General features: G+C 48.2%; 1 protein-coding gene across 1 annotated transcript in view; it reads left to right on the top strand.

The window, feature by feature from the left end:
* Window positions 1–12,683, top strand: part of VPS13D (vacuolar protein sorting 13 homolog D (S. cerevisiae)) — a 77,117-nt gene extending 64,434 nt beyond the window's left edge. The window contains exons 39-44 of the mRNA XM_015428281.1: window positions 2,544–2,649; window positions 3,728–3,880; window positions 5,980–6,115; window positions 7,991–8,038; window positions 11,507–11,657; window positions 12,469–12,683. Coding sequence (XP_015283767.1) covers window positions 2,544–2,649; window positions 3,728–3,880; window positions 5,980–6,115; window positions 7,991–8,038; window positions 11,507–11,657; window positions 12,469–12,683 — 809 coding nt within the window. The remainder of the gene's footprint in view (window positions 1–2,543; window positions 2,650–3,727; window positions 3,881–5,979; window positions 6,116–7,990; window positions 8,039–11,506; window positions 11,658–12,468) is intronic.
* The last annotated feature ends 321 nt before the right edge of the window (window positions 12,684–13,004 follow it).

Genomic DNA, 13,004 nt, shown 5'->3' with positions numbered 1-13,004 from the left:
TCAGCAGGATTTGCCCTCACTCACACTCAGGGAAGTGCCACTTGGGAATGCCCCTTTGTATCTGGGACTTCGCAACGTCGTTGTAAGACAGGACATGAAGCGAAGCCCCGACTGCGGGCATCTCAGAACGATCTTTGCTGTCTGTTGTCGATCTAACTCCTGGCAGAGGCTGAGCCAGCACAGAGCAGCAGCTCCAGTTGAAAGCCAAAGCCGTGTGAGCCATTTTCAGCAGCTCTGCTGCCTGGTGATAAGCCGCCGCTTTTGAAGCAGAAGAATCACTTGGAGCTGCTTCCTTTCCCACAAAAAGAACATGCTGTCCTTGGATGGATTGGCACAATAGCTGAGAAATATTTTTAGATGGAAGCGCTGTGTTGGTTCCCCACCTTCGCCACCTGCCTGGCAAGAGTTATTCGAAGAGTGACTGCCAAACCCTTCTTCCCAGTGCCCACTGCCCTCTGTGGGATGCTCAGCACTGTCTCTGAATCACGGCAACCAATCACGCAGAGTGAGGGCAGGGACGTGCATGCTATACTCCCAGCATGTGATGCGCTTGTGAAACCACTGTAGCCACGCAATTGGGGTTTTGCATCTAGCCCCCCCCCCAAAAAAAAAGTGTTTTGAGCACATCCTGAAAGACACATGTGACTAGAGATGGGCACGGACTGGGAAAATGGAAGTTCGTGGTGTTTTGTGGTTCATGGGGTCTCACGAATGACAGTTCGCAAACCTTCACAAACTTTTCCATTTGTCAAACCGGTTCGGGTTCGAACACACGGTTCGTGATTGGGTCCGTGCCCAGGGCTATTTTGGGGCAGGAACGCACAGGAACGGAGTTCCGGCTGGCTCCCGAGTTGGCCACGCCCAGCAGGAACTCATTAACATAATAGGCCACACCCAATGGCAGAAACGCATTACGATTGGCTACATTAGGGGTGTGTGGCCTAACATGCAAAGACACTGCTACAAAAAAAGGCCCTGGGTTTTGACAACAAACAAGGTAAACAGAAGAAGCAAAAGGTGGGTGTGACTGGATGACCACACTTCTGGTAACAAGGGGTGTGTGGCCTAATATGCTAATAAGCTGTGCTATCTGGGTGTGGCCTAATATGCAAATGTTTTTTCCTGTTGGGTGTGGCCTATTATGCTAATGAGTTCCTGCTGGTCTTTTTCTACAAAAAAAGCCCTGTTCGTGCCCATCCCTAAACGTGACCGCTGAAACTTGTCCTTACAGCCCGCTTCTCCCTAAAATAGCCATCTGTATCCCCATCTCATTTTTGCCCATTGACTTTCAAGAGGATGTCACACTTATGTGAATGAAAGAGGGAGGGACGCAGCCCTTAGCACTAGTTATAACTGCAAAGCCAAGTGAATTAATTTACTTTTTGTTGCACGCGTTCATTTTTCCTTTCCTCCCTGTTTAATCATATGGTGGTTCCAGTAACTGGGGCAATCCCCATTCTGCGTTATTCCACAGGGCTGAGTTCTCCCGGGTCATTTTGGACCCTGCTCCATCCAGAGGGCATTCCTGGCTTGCCTGGCAGGAGGCAGACCTTCCCAAGCTGGAAAACCAGGCTCTGATCAGAACTGCTCGCTGTACTGAGCATTGCACCGGACATATGCTTCAGTCCAGGAACTGCAGTTGGCTGCAAAGTGGGCAGGCTAAAGTGAGGCCTCCCATTCGGAGTTCAGAGGCCTTCTGGGGCTCCTTCATGATGCATGCTCGATGCACAGGTGGCCTCTTAGAGACAGCAAAGTTTTCTGCTCCTGAGCAGTGTTCCCTCTAAGCAGCGTTAGTGTGAGCCAGCTCGCAGCTTTTTAGCCTCCGGCTCACACGTTTTTGTCTGCGCTCAGGAAGGAGATGGCTCCAGAGCAAACTAATTTATGCAGCAGCCAAATCGCTCGCTCACAACTTTAGTGCCGGTAGCTCACAAATTAGGATTGCTCACAAGGCTCCACAGCTTAGAGGGAGCATTGCTCCTGAGCAGGCGACCGGCTGTGTTTAGACACAGCACCAAACCATTGCTTCGACACTTCAGATAACTGAAGGAGTGTGGTGAGTGGCCAACAGGTTTGGATAAAAGCCCTGTCCTGTCTCTTTAACAGTGGCTCGTGTGGAAATGGGAAGTCAAAGGTTTTTATGGCAAGCCTCCGTTAAAGGGACAGGCTTTCCCCCTCCTCCAAGCAGCTGGTAAGCTGAGCTGTTACAGGGAGATGCGGTAATTCTGCTTTTAAAGCAATGGAATCTTTAAGCCAAATCCCCAGTAAGACAGTGCCAGGGATGCTGTTTGTTAAGTCCATTCCTTGAGTCGACAGGGCAAGTACCATTAGAGTCAAGGCCTTAGACATGAAGTTTTCAATGGACTAAGCAACATTTGGAGAAGAGGATGGCCCAGCATCTGACCAAAGGAGCAGCTTGCCTTTGGCGGGCCAAGCCAGGGCCACCACTGACCATGGAGCAGCGTCTGATTCTTGGAAGTGAAGACGAAAAGTCACGCGGCTGCATTCTCCCCGCCCTGACTTCTTCTCCTCTCGTCTCTTTGCAGCTGAAATGAAGGCTCCAAAGCGTCGACACCCTTTCGTGCCCTTCGCCCTGCGGAATCACACCGGTTGCACTCTCTGGTTTGCCACATTGACCACCACCCCAACCCGGTAAGAAGACTTGGGCAAAGAAGGGGGGAAATTGAGGCCTTTTACTTGGGCAAGTTATGAGCTTCATGTGCTTTAAACTGCCTTGGGGTTGGGGTTCAGGACTTCTCTGGCAGATTATTTATTTATGTACCACATTTATACTCCACCTTTCGGCCCACTAGAGACTCAAAGCAGCTTCTGTCGTTCTCCATTTCATCCTCCCAACAATCCTGTGAGGTAGGCTAGTCTGAGAGCATGTGGCGGGCCCAAGGCCCCCCAGCAGGCTTCTATGGCAGAGTGGGGATTCGAACCTGAGTCTTCCAGTTCCTAGTCCAGCACCCTTAATTATTGCACCGCACTGCGTTATTTCTTTTTCTCCTCCTCCATCTGTGACTTGCTTGCTGCAGTCTTTGGTGTATAGCACACTAAACCTCATGGAGGAGGAAGAAAAGAGTTGAAGAAGAAGAAGAAGAGATTGGATTTATACCCCACCCTCGGAGTCTCAGAGCGGTTTACAAACTCCTTTCCCTTCCCCTCCCCACAATATTTATTTATTATTTATTTATTACTTTCGTCTTACTATCCCGCTCTAATCCCCGAAGGGGTCTCTGAGCGGCTATACAGTTATCCATTATCCCTATCTAAGGCCACAATTCATCAGGGGGGACATCCCTACCAGCACCCAGTGGAGGGGGGGGGGTTCTTTCCTCGGGTCGGCTTTTTTTTTTTCCTTTCAGCTGCGGCTTCTGGCTCCTCTCTTTTTCTGGCGGTCCTCTGTGAGGTAGGTGGGGTTGAGAGAGCTCTCTAGAGGACTGCTCTTTAAAGGACGGCTCTGACCAGAACTATGGCTTGCCCTAGGTCATCCAGCAGCTGCAAGTGGAGGAGTGGGGAATCAAACCCGGTTCTCCCAGATTAGAGTCTCTGCACTTAACCACTACATCGATGTCGTAAACCAGAGGGGTTTTCTTTAGCAGGCTTTAGAGGTTTTATCTGTCTTAGATTCAGATGCACACATTATCCCTATTAAGATGCAAAGCGTGACAGTTGAGATGTCCGATTTCCTGCAAAATGTGACCGTCTGGTGTGACTCTGCTTTCAGTGCCGCGCTCTCGCACAGCGGAAGCCCCGGTGTCCTTCCAGAGGAAAACGGCACATTCCTCGATGATGCGCACAAAGTCAGCGAGTGGCGGGAAGTCCTGACGGGCGAAGAGGTTCCGTTTGAGTTTGAAGCCAGGGGGAAACTGAGGCACAGGTGAAGAACCACCGTCCATGCTGGCTATCACATTATAATGCTTGAGAAGCCGCCTTTTTATGGGGCTTTATTTTAAGGGGCTTGGGGAGGGGCATGCAGAGGGCTCCACCTCCAGTCCTCAGTATTCCCAGTTAATGATCTTTGCCTGAGAACTTGGAGGGGTTCCACCAGGCAGACAAGATGCTACAGGGCTACATGAGCCATTGTTCTGGCTTGGTATAATTCATTTCTATGATTTTATGATTTGGGAGAAGCCACGACTCAGGTTTAAATCACCTGTTTTGCATAGAGAAGGTCAGGTCAGTCTCTGGCATCTCCACTCAGAAGGACCTCAGGCAGAGGTAATTTTGGGGGGGAGGTGCAGGGGGCGGGGCACATGACGAAGCCCCGCCCCCTGCTTCCGGCCGCCCCGCTTCCAGCCCTCATTCAGCCAGGAGGAGACAGGAGAAGAGGGAGGGTAAGTTGCTTCCTCCCCGCCTCTCCCCACCCCTGACTGCCTGGGGCCAGGGAGGGCCTTGGCGGGGCTTCCTTGCACTCCTGCCGGCCTTGCAGGTGCACCGCCGGGGCCCTTACGAAATGACCCCTGACCTCAGGTAACAGAATTTGGGGGAAGACCCTTCTCTGTCTGAGACCCTGGAGAGCAGCCTTCAGTCAGAGTAGGCCAATGGTAGGAAGGCAGCTTCATAAGTTCATCGCACTGTTTTGGGGCGGAGGCCTTGGCTGAGTAGCTGAGTGCTTGTTTTGCACACAGAAGGTCCCAGGTTCAGTTCCCGATATCTCCGGTCAAAGCATTCGACAGCCATCCAACCTGAGATTCTGATTTGCTGCAGCAGTAGAGGCCAGATGGATTTGTTGAAAGGAAAAGAATAAGAATGCTTATAAAGCAAAGTGACAGTGTCTGTGTTAACTGGGGGGGGGAACCCGGGGGGAACCCACCCTGTCTTTAATTAGTCAGACAGGATAAAAAGTTGCAATAAACATAGTTATACATGTTATGGATTTCCAGGTAAACCCCCCCCCATTGTATAGACCCTTCTTCAGAGACCCGTAGCCAATATTCCCTCTAAGATGTGGAGTCCTGTAAGCAAAAATCCTACTTTGTGAGCGACTGACATTAAAGTTGTGAGCAAGCGTTTTGGCTACCGCATAAATTAGTTTGCTCTGGAGCCATCCTCCCTGAGCTAAGACAAAAATGTGTGAGCCGGAGGCTAAAAATCTGAGGTAGCTCACACTAAGTCAGCTTCGCGGGAACACTTACTTCTTGTAAGTTGATACCACAGCACTACTGGAGGAAATAATTCTGCAAGAGACCGACGAAGAAGCGAACACATTTTATCCAGTGTAGTGTAGGTGCTGGTAAAAGGAACTGCAGTGTGCTGAAGCCCTTCAATAAAACAAGATTGTTATCAAGCGATGCTCAAGATAACGAAATCCCGCAAATCCAAGTCGGTTAAAAGATCTACCTTCCGCCTTTCCCAAAACAAAGTCAAGACAGCTTACAGCTCAGAGGCCCCATGGTAGCCAAGGACAGCAATAAAACCCAATTGCAGTGGAACCCAGAAGACCCCCCACCTCCCCAAAACCAAACCACCCAAGAATGCGTATGTGTAAGGTGACTTCAAGTCACAGTTGACTTATGACGGGCCCGTAGGGTTTTCATGGCAAGAGATGTTCAGAGATGAGATGAGGCTAGCCTGGCTACCCAGGTCAGGGCGACACACTAACTGGTGGTGGAAAGTGCCGTCAGCTCTCAGCTGATGTATGATAGCCCTGTAGGATTTTCAAGGCAAGAGACGGACAGAAGTGGTTTGCCCTTGCGTGTCTCTTCATAGTAACCCCGGACTTCCTTGGTGGTCTCCCATCCTAGTAGTAATCAGGGCTGACCCTGCTTAGTTTTCGAGGTCTGATGAGATCAGGTTGGCCTGGCCCATCCCAGTCAGGGCACCAAAGAATACATTGTCTGGGGGCAAAAACAAGTTTAGATGAGAAGCAGTATCTGCGTGTCACTAAATGAGACTGGAACCAGGGGCTTGGAGCTGATCCAGAAATCTTGTTCCATTGGCCGTCATGTTGATCTTTGCCTTGCTCTGTGCCGGCAGGCACACACACGACCTAAGGATTCATCAGCTGCAGGTGCGAGTGAACGGCTGGGAGCAAGTCAGTCCGGTCTCGGTGGACAAAGTGGGGATTTTTTTCCGATACGCAGCCCCCGACAAGAGCACGTCTTCATCGACCGTAAGTTCTAGTTTCAGGTACCGGGGGGCGGGGGGGTTGGTTGATAATGCTGTTGCAGTCTCTTCTGTCGGCAGTGGGATTTTTGTGAGTGTCAGTGGTGGGGCTCCCCCCCCCCCCTTGAACAAATGACTGTGAAGACCTTTGACTGCTTTTGCTAAACTGAGAATAATAAAGCCCTGGTCCCGTAACTGGCCCAGAGGTTCATCTGTGGGAAGTTGACCCAACTTGCATTAATTACCCTGTTCAGATCGGCTGGGGGTGTGTGTGTGCGCTTTTTGGTGGCTTTTTTAAATTACAGAGTCAGAGTAAATTTTTAACTTTACTTATATTTGTTGTGGAGAAAATCGGAAGTCACTTCTTTATATTCATTATATATTCTTTTTTTCTCATCTCTTTTCTCTTTTTTGTTTTCTTTAATTTTGTATTTTTATTTCCTTTTTAAAATACCTGTTGTAAAAATTCTTAATAAAAATTATTATTTAAAGAAGGACTTAAAGCAATTGCATTTTCTGGATATTTCTTTTTTTTATCAAACTTTTTTATTTTGGATATTACAACATGTTCAAAATTACATCTTTTCCTTTAACATATATCCATTGCACATATCTCCCCCCCCTTCCAGTGGTTTCCCGCAATGCTTCCTCCCCCCTGTCCCTTTTAATGTTCAATTATCAATTTACATTTTCGCTATTAGTTTTTTTTCAGGTAACATTATATTCTTCTATTCAATTATTATCTTTCTCTATTTCTGTTCTTAATAGTTATCAAAATAAAGTAAATTATTCTTTGACATCCCAATTGGTCTCCACATATTCTCATTTTCTGGATATTTCTTACATGCCCAAGCAGAAATGGATTAATTAAATTATAATTATTTTCTATCTTGAACGTGGATATTTATTTATCTGTAGCATTTGTAGGCTGCATCCTATACTACCTGTTGTGAAAAATCTTAATAAAAATTATTATTTAAAAAAGGACTTCAAGCAATTGCATTTTCTGGATATTTCCTAAATGCTCAAGCAGAAAAGCATTAATTAAATTATAATTATTTTCTATCTTGAACGTGGATATTTATTTATCTGTAGCATTTGTAGGCTGCATCCTATACCTAGCTTACAGTTTGTTTGTTTGTTTGTTTGTTTGTTTAAAAAGAGTTTGGTGTAGTGGTTAAGTGCGCGGACTCCAATCTGGGAGAACCGGGTTTGATTCCCCACTCCTTCACTTGCACCTGCTGATGTGACCTTGGTTCAGCCACAAGCTCTGGCACAGCTGTCCTTGAAAAAGAGCAGTTTGTGTCAGAGTTCTCTCAGCCCCACCCACCTCACAGGGTGTCTGTTGTGGGGAGGGGAAGGGAAAGGAGTTTGTAAGCCGCTCTGAGACTCCAAGTGAAGGACGGGGTATAAATCCAATCTCTTCTCTTCTTCTTCTTCTAAAAATTCACCAAAACAGCCCTGACCTGGATAGCCCAGGCAAGCCCGATCTTGTCAGATCTCGGAAGCTAAGCGGGGCCGACCCTGAAAAGTACTTGGATGGGAGACCTCCAAGGAATACCAGGGCTGGGAGGCAGAGGCATGCAATAGTAAGCCACCTCTCTGAAATGTCCAAGCCCCACTAGGGGTCGCCAGAAGTCAAGCATGACTTCCAGGTGTGCTCGTGTGCGCGCGCACACGTACAAAGAAAATACAAAACAAATTCACCAAAATAGTTAAAAGCAAAATGTCTTCCATGCCCCTGGAAAAAGCAGAAGGTAGACCAATCTGATTTGGTGCTGGGAGTCATTCAGGTTTTGTTGCATATTCAAGAAATGCGGAAGGTGTCAACAAGTTCCGTAATAATCACTGTGCGGTTTTTATTTCTGGATTTCCTCCCCAGGTTGGCAGCCCAATAAGCAGGACAAACATCATCCATCCTCATGTTTATGTAAGTAGCGGCTTGTTTATCTTTGGTGGACTTCCCTTTTTTGCATGTTCAGTTTTGAATGTGAGCCGATCTGTCCAATGCTTTTTTATCTCGCCCTCTTTGGGGACGATGTACACGTCTCTTCCTTCCCCATTTTATCCTCACAACAAGCTTGTGAGGCAGGGTAGGCTGACAGAAGGTGACTAGCCCAAGGTGAGCTTCATGGCCATACGGGAATTTGAATTCAGGGCTCTCAGATACTAGTCTGATACCATGCTGACACTTGAGAGCAAACAAAATAACGTGCGCAGGATAATCAATAACTCAAAACAGTTTGCAGAGTTGGCTACACTTCTTTGATTAGAGAAAAGACATTATCTATATTTATTGTTAGCAGTTAGCTTTGACTGTGAAATCGTCTGAGCCACATGCTATTTTTTAAAAATTAATGTTTGTTGTGAAAATAGGAAGGGAAAAAACCTGCCAAAACTGTTGAAGAGACAAAAGAAAAATCATAATTATCCATCATATCTGATGCATCTAGGCAGGGGTCATTTTGTAGAAAAAGGGGTGCATGAGCTCATTAGCATAACTTATTTGCATATGCCACACCCCCTGACATCACCAGAAGTGTGTCAGAAGGCAACACCCACCGCTCAGGCTCCACTGGACTGTTTTGGATTGCTAGCTATTGGGGGAGGGATGAACGTGCAGATCTGTCCTCGCAGAGGAGGGAGAGCTTGTACCTGAATAAAACTTAGTCTTAAAGGTGCCACTGGACTGGGTGGAACTCTGCAACTTACCTGGCTGCTTCTTGCTCTGACTAAGGGCTGCTGGGAGCAGGGGGTGGGGCTTGTTGCATGTGCCCGCCTCTTGGGCTCTTTACTGCCAGAGCTCTGCTCCTGTACACTCCTGCAGGAAATGACCCCTGCATCTAGGGAGACATTTAAAGCAGAATCCGTTCTGAATTTACAGCACTGAATAAAAATGGGAATTTTAAAAAAAGGAAACGGGCCATTTCATCCTGCAATAAGATGGCGCAGGATGATTTCCTCGTCTATTTCTTAAACACGATATGGGTGTTTTTGTAGGCTGTGGTGTTCCTGTGGAAGGGGCAGTCTGTTCTCCAGCTCTAATGTCAAATTGCTCCCGTCCTCTGCATGTACATTGTGGTTGCTTCAAGTTTTTAGATTTCTTTGGCAGGGAAGTTATTTGGTTTTCCTCTTGGCTTTGGCCTGGGCTGGAGAGGGCTGGGCCCCAGCGCCTGTCAGCACCACATTCAAGCGCTGGGCAAGGAGAGCTTGTTCCCCCAGCAGGAGGCTGGACTACCTCCCTTTCGTGAATTGCCTAAGTCCACACAATCAGCATTGCTGTCAGATGGCTATCTATCCTCTGTTTGAAAATCTCCAAAGGGGAGAGCCCACCACCTCCCAAGGAAGCCTGTTCCACTGAGGAACTGCTCTAATGGTCAGGAAATCCTTCCTAATGTTTAGCTGAAAACACTTCTTTTTTTTCCCCTCAAAAAACTTTTATTTTGGATATAAAATATTCAACATTTAGTTACATTCCCATAATTCCAAATCCATTTCAAAGCGCTGACCCCCGAGAGCCACCCTTTGTCCCCGACCTTGGAGGAAAGAGGCAAACCATTGCAAGGCAAGCCCCCGTATCCCCACGTTGGCAAGGCGATGGGTCAGCAGCTGGTGGTCGACAGTGTCAAACGCTGCCGACAGATCTAACAACACCAGTGCTGCCACACCGCCCCGATCCAGATGTCTCCGGAGATGGTGCAGGATGATTTCCTCGTCTATTTCTTAAACACGATATGGGTGTTTTTGCAGGCTGTGGTGTTCCTGTGGAAGGGGCAGTCTGTTCTCCAGCTCTAATGTACATTGTGGTTGCTTCAAGTTTTTAGATTTCTTTGGCAGGGAAGTTATTTGGTTTTCCTCTTGGCTTTGGCCTGGGCTGGAGAGGGCTGGGCCCCAGCGCCTGTCAGCACCACATTCAAGCGCTGGGCAAGGAGAGCTTGTTCCCCCAGCAGGAGGCTGGACTGACGGAGCCCTCTGGACTGCCTGCCTGCTCCTGTAGCAGAGACCTCTTTCCACTCAGGTTGCTGAGGCTCGTTTAAGTTGGCAATGCCTTAAGTATTTTTTTTCAAGGCGCCTTGAACCAGCACAGCTGCCTCCAGTTTGTCTTGTTTAGAAATACTGTAACCAGCCCCCCCCTCCCCAAATAGGAATTGAGGTGGGGCTGTTGTAGCTTAGTTGTGGAGCATGTACTTTGTCTGAAGAGAGTCCTGGATCCAGTTAAAAGGTGATGTGAAAGGCCTCTACCTGAGGCCCTGGAGAGCTGCTGCCAGTCCGAGTTGACAGTACTGACCTCGGTAAACCAGTGGTCTAGCTCTGCATGAGGGAGATTCGTTGAGTCATAGAACCATAGAGTTGGAAGGGACCTCCAGGGTCATCTAGTCCAACCGCCTGCACAATGCAGGAGATTCACAAATACCTCCCCCTCCACACCCCCAGTGACCCTTTTCCATCCCCAGAAGATGACAAAAAACCCTCCAAACTAGCCTGGAGAAAAATTGCTTCCCGACCCCGAAGTGGCGATCAGCATTTCCCTGGGCGTGTAAGAAAGGGCTGCAAGAACTAAGCACTGATACAACCCTTCCTCACCTCCCTCTCGTGAATTGCCGAAGTTCACACAATCAGCATTGCTGTCAGATGGCTATCTATCCTCTGTTTGAAAATCTCCAAAGGGGAGAGCCCACCACCTCCCAAGGAAGCCTGTTCCACTGAGGAACTGCTCTAATGGTCAGGAAATCCTTCCTAATGTTTAGCTGAAAACACTTCTGATTTAATAGCGATCAATAAATAATAAAAAAGTATATTAATTTCAAACCGTTGGTTATGGTCCGACCTGTAGGGAAGAGGTAAAGCATCTGCCTGGCATGCAGAAGGTCCCATGCTCAGTCCTCAGCATCTCCAGTGGAAAGTTCTGGCAGTAGGGGATGTGGAAGAGCTCAGCCGGAGACCCTGGAGAGCTGCTGCCTGTCAAAGGGGACGGTACTGACCTTGATAGGCCAAGGGTCTGGCTTGCAAGTGACAAATTCTAACATTTGCTAGCAGATTTTGCCCGCTGTCTAGCTCAACACCTCCCCGATCAGTTTGCTAACTTTACAATGCACTGGTAGTTTTAGAACAGGATTGCCAGACAGGCAAGCCCAATTTTGGTTTGGTTTAGCAACATATACCACTGTTAATGTGTTGGGTTGGGACTTTGAAGGACCCAGGTTCAAATCCCAGCTTAGCCATGAAGCTCCTTTGTGGTCGTCAGCCACCCTGTCTTCGTGCCCCCTATAGAGGAAGGGGGGAGCCACGTCTACCTCCATGAACTTACGAATTAAATGTATGTAGATTATTGTCTGTTCTAGCTGTTGCGGAATGTGGATATATTGTCCGACCTTTGTTCCATTCCGTGGGTTCGCAGTTTTCTTCCCTGCCTCCGGTCCGAGTGGTCTTTGCGGTCACCATGGAAGGCAGTGCCCGGAAGGTGATCACGGTGCGCTCGGCCTTGATGGTGAGGAACAAGCTGGAGATTCCGATGGAGCTGAGGCTCGACAGTCCTTCCGCTCCTGACAGTAAGTGGGTCCAGTCATTTAAGACAGGGCTCCCTAACCTTCTTGAGCCTGCGGGTGCCTTTGGAAACGCTTCCGGTGGTTTCAGGTCAGTGGACGACCGTGGTTTGGAACAACACCTGCTGTGCCCGGAGGGTTTCAGCCTAAGCCTCCCGTGGCTGAGTAGATTATTTTTAACATCCCACTTATTTTCTAAATATTCTTTAAAATCCCTCCATTCTTCAAAAAAGTCTTTATCTTTGTTGTTCAATTTTTTTGTTAGTTTACACCTGCTGTGCCCGGAGGGTTTCAGCCTAAGCCTCCCGTGGCTGAGTTGGCAAGATCAGTGGTATTCAAATCACGCGGCAGAACCCTCGGGTGGGTTGTGGAAGCTCACCTGCTGGCGGTGAATTCCAGTAGTGCTGCTTTTATTTTGCTGATTCACAGAAAGAGCCTGATGCTAGCGTGCATATATTGCAAGGAAGAGGTGTATGCCCCCTGCCTCTCTCGACACACATGCTAAGTAGCTGGATTTCGCTAGGTGGAGGAGAGGATTCGTTTTTCGAACAAGTTCGATTCAGAGGAACGATCTCCTACTCTTCCTATCATGTGACTTCCTTCCGTGTGCTGATGGCCAAATGGTTCTTATTTTGCCACCTGGGGATTGGGGCAGGAGGGAGGTCCCGAATCCGGAAAGGCTGAAGACCACTGCTGCAGAAAGCGTGTTTTTGATTGAAAACAGTAACATTGAAAAGGAGACATGTTTGGGTAGAGGAAGGGATCGAGGAAAGGTGTTGCTCTAAAGACCACGTTGGTACATCTTGTTTGGTTGCAGAACCCGTCGTCCTGCCTTCCGTAATGCCAGGGGACTCCTTTGCTATTCCTCTTCACCTCACCTCCTGGCGCCTGCAGGCCAGGCCGAAGGGAATGGGTGTCTTCTTCTGCAAGTCCCCGATCCACTGGACAAACGTCCAGAAGGCCTCGGAGGTCAGCAGCAGCAAGCGAGAGTGCCACGCGATGGATTCTGAAAACAGTCGATTCTTCAGGTAATTTAATTCTGACTTCTTCCATCTGTTTCCTGGTACTTGCGGGAGGGCTGTTGAAAAATGGGAAGAAGGGAGAAAAAGCGGCTCAGAGTTACCCCGTTTCGGAGGGCCGTGGTGTAATACTAGGTAATTGACCCCAAATCCCGAGATAAGTTATAGAAAGGGGCTCTTTCATGATGTAATCAGAGAATCTTATAGTCTTCATTGGGCTTCCCTGTGGCTTGGAATAAAGCAAGAGTGTGAGCCGTGGATTTCCCCCTAATAATAAGGACAGTGATGCTGCGCTGCCTCTTACCTGGTTGGCTCTTTGGTTGCTGGAAAACTC

The sequence above is a fragment of the Gekko japonicus genome, unplaced genomic scaffold (genome assembly GCF_001447785.1).
Source record: "Gekko japonicus isolate JY-2015 unplaced genomic scaffold, Gekko_japonicus_V1.1 scaffold2604, whole genome shotgun sequence".
Classification (NCBI taxonomy): Eukaryota; Metazoa; Chordata; class Lepidosauria; order Squamata; family Gekkonidae; genus Gekko; species Gekko japonicus.
The sequence above is the reverse complement of the archived record's forward strand: the minus strand, read 5'-3'. Positions and strand labels throughout refer to the sequence as shown.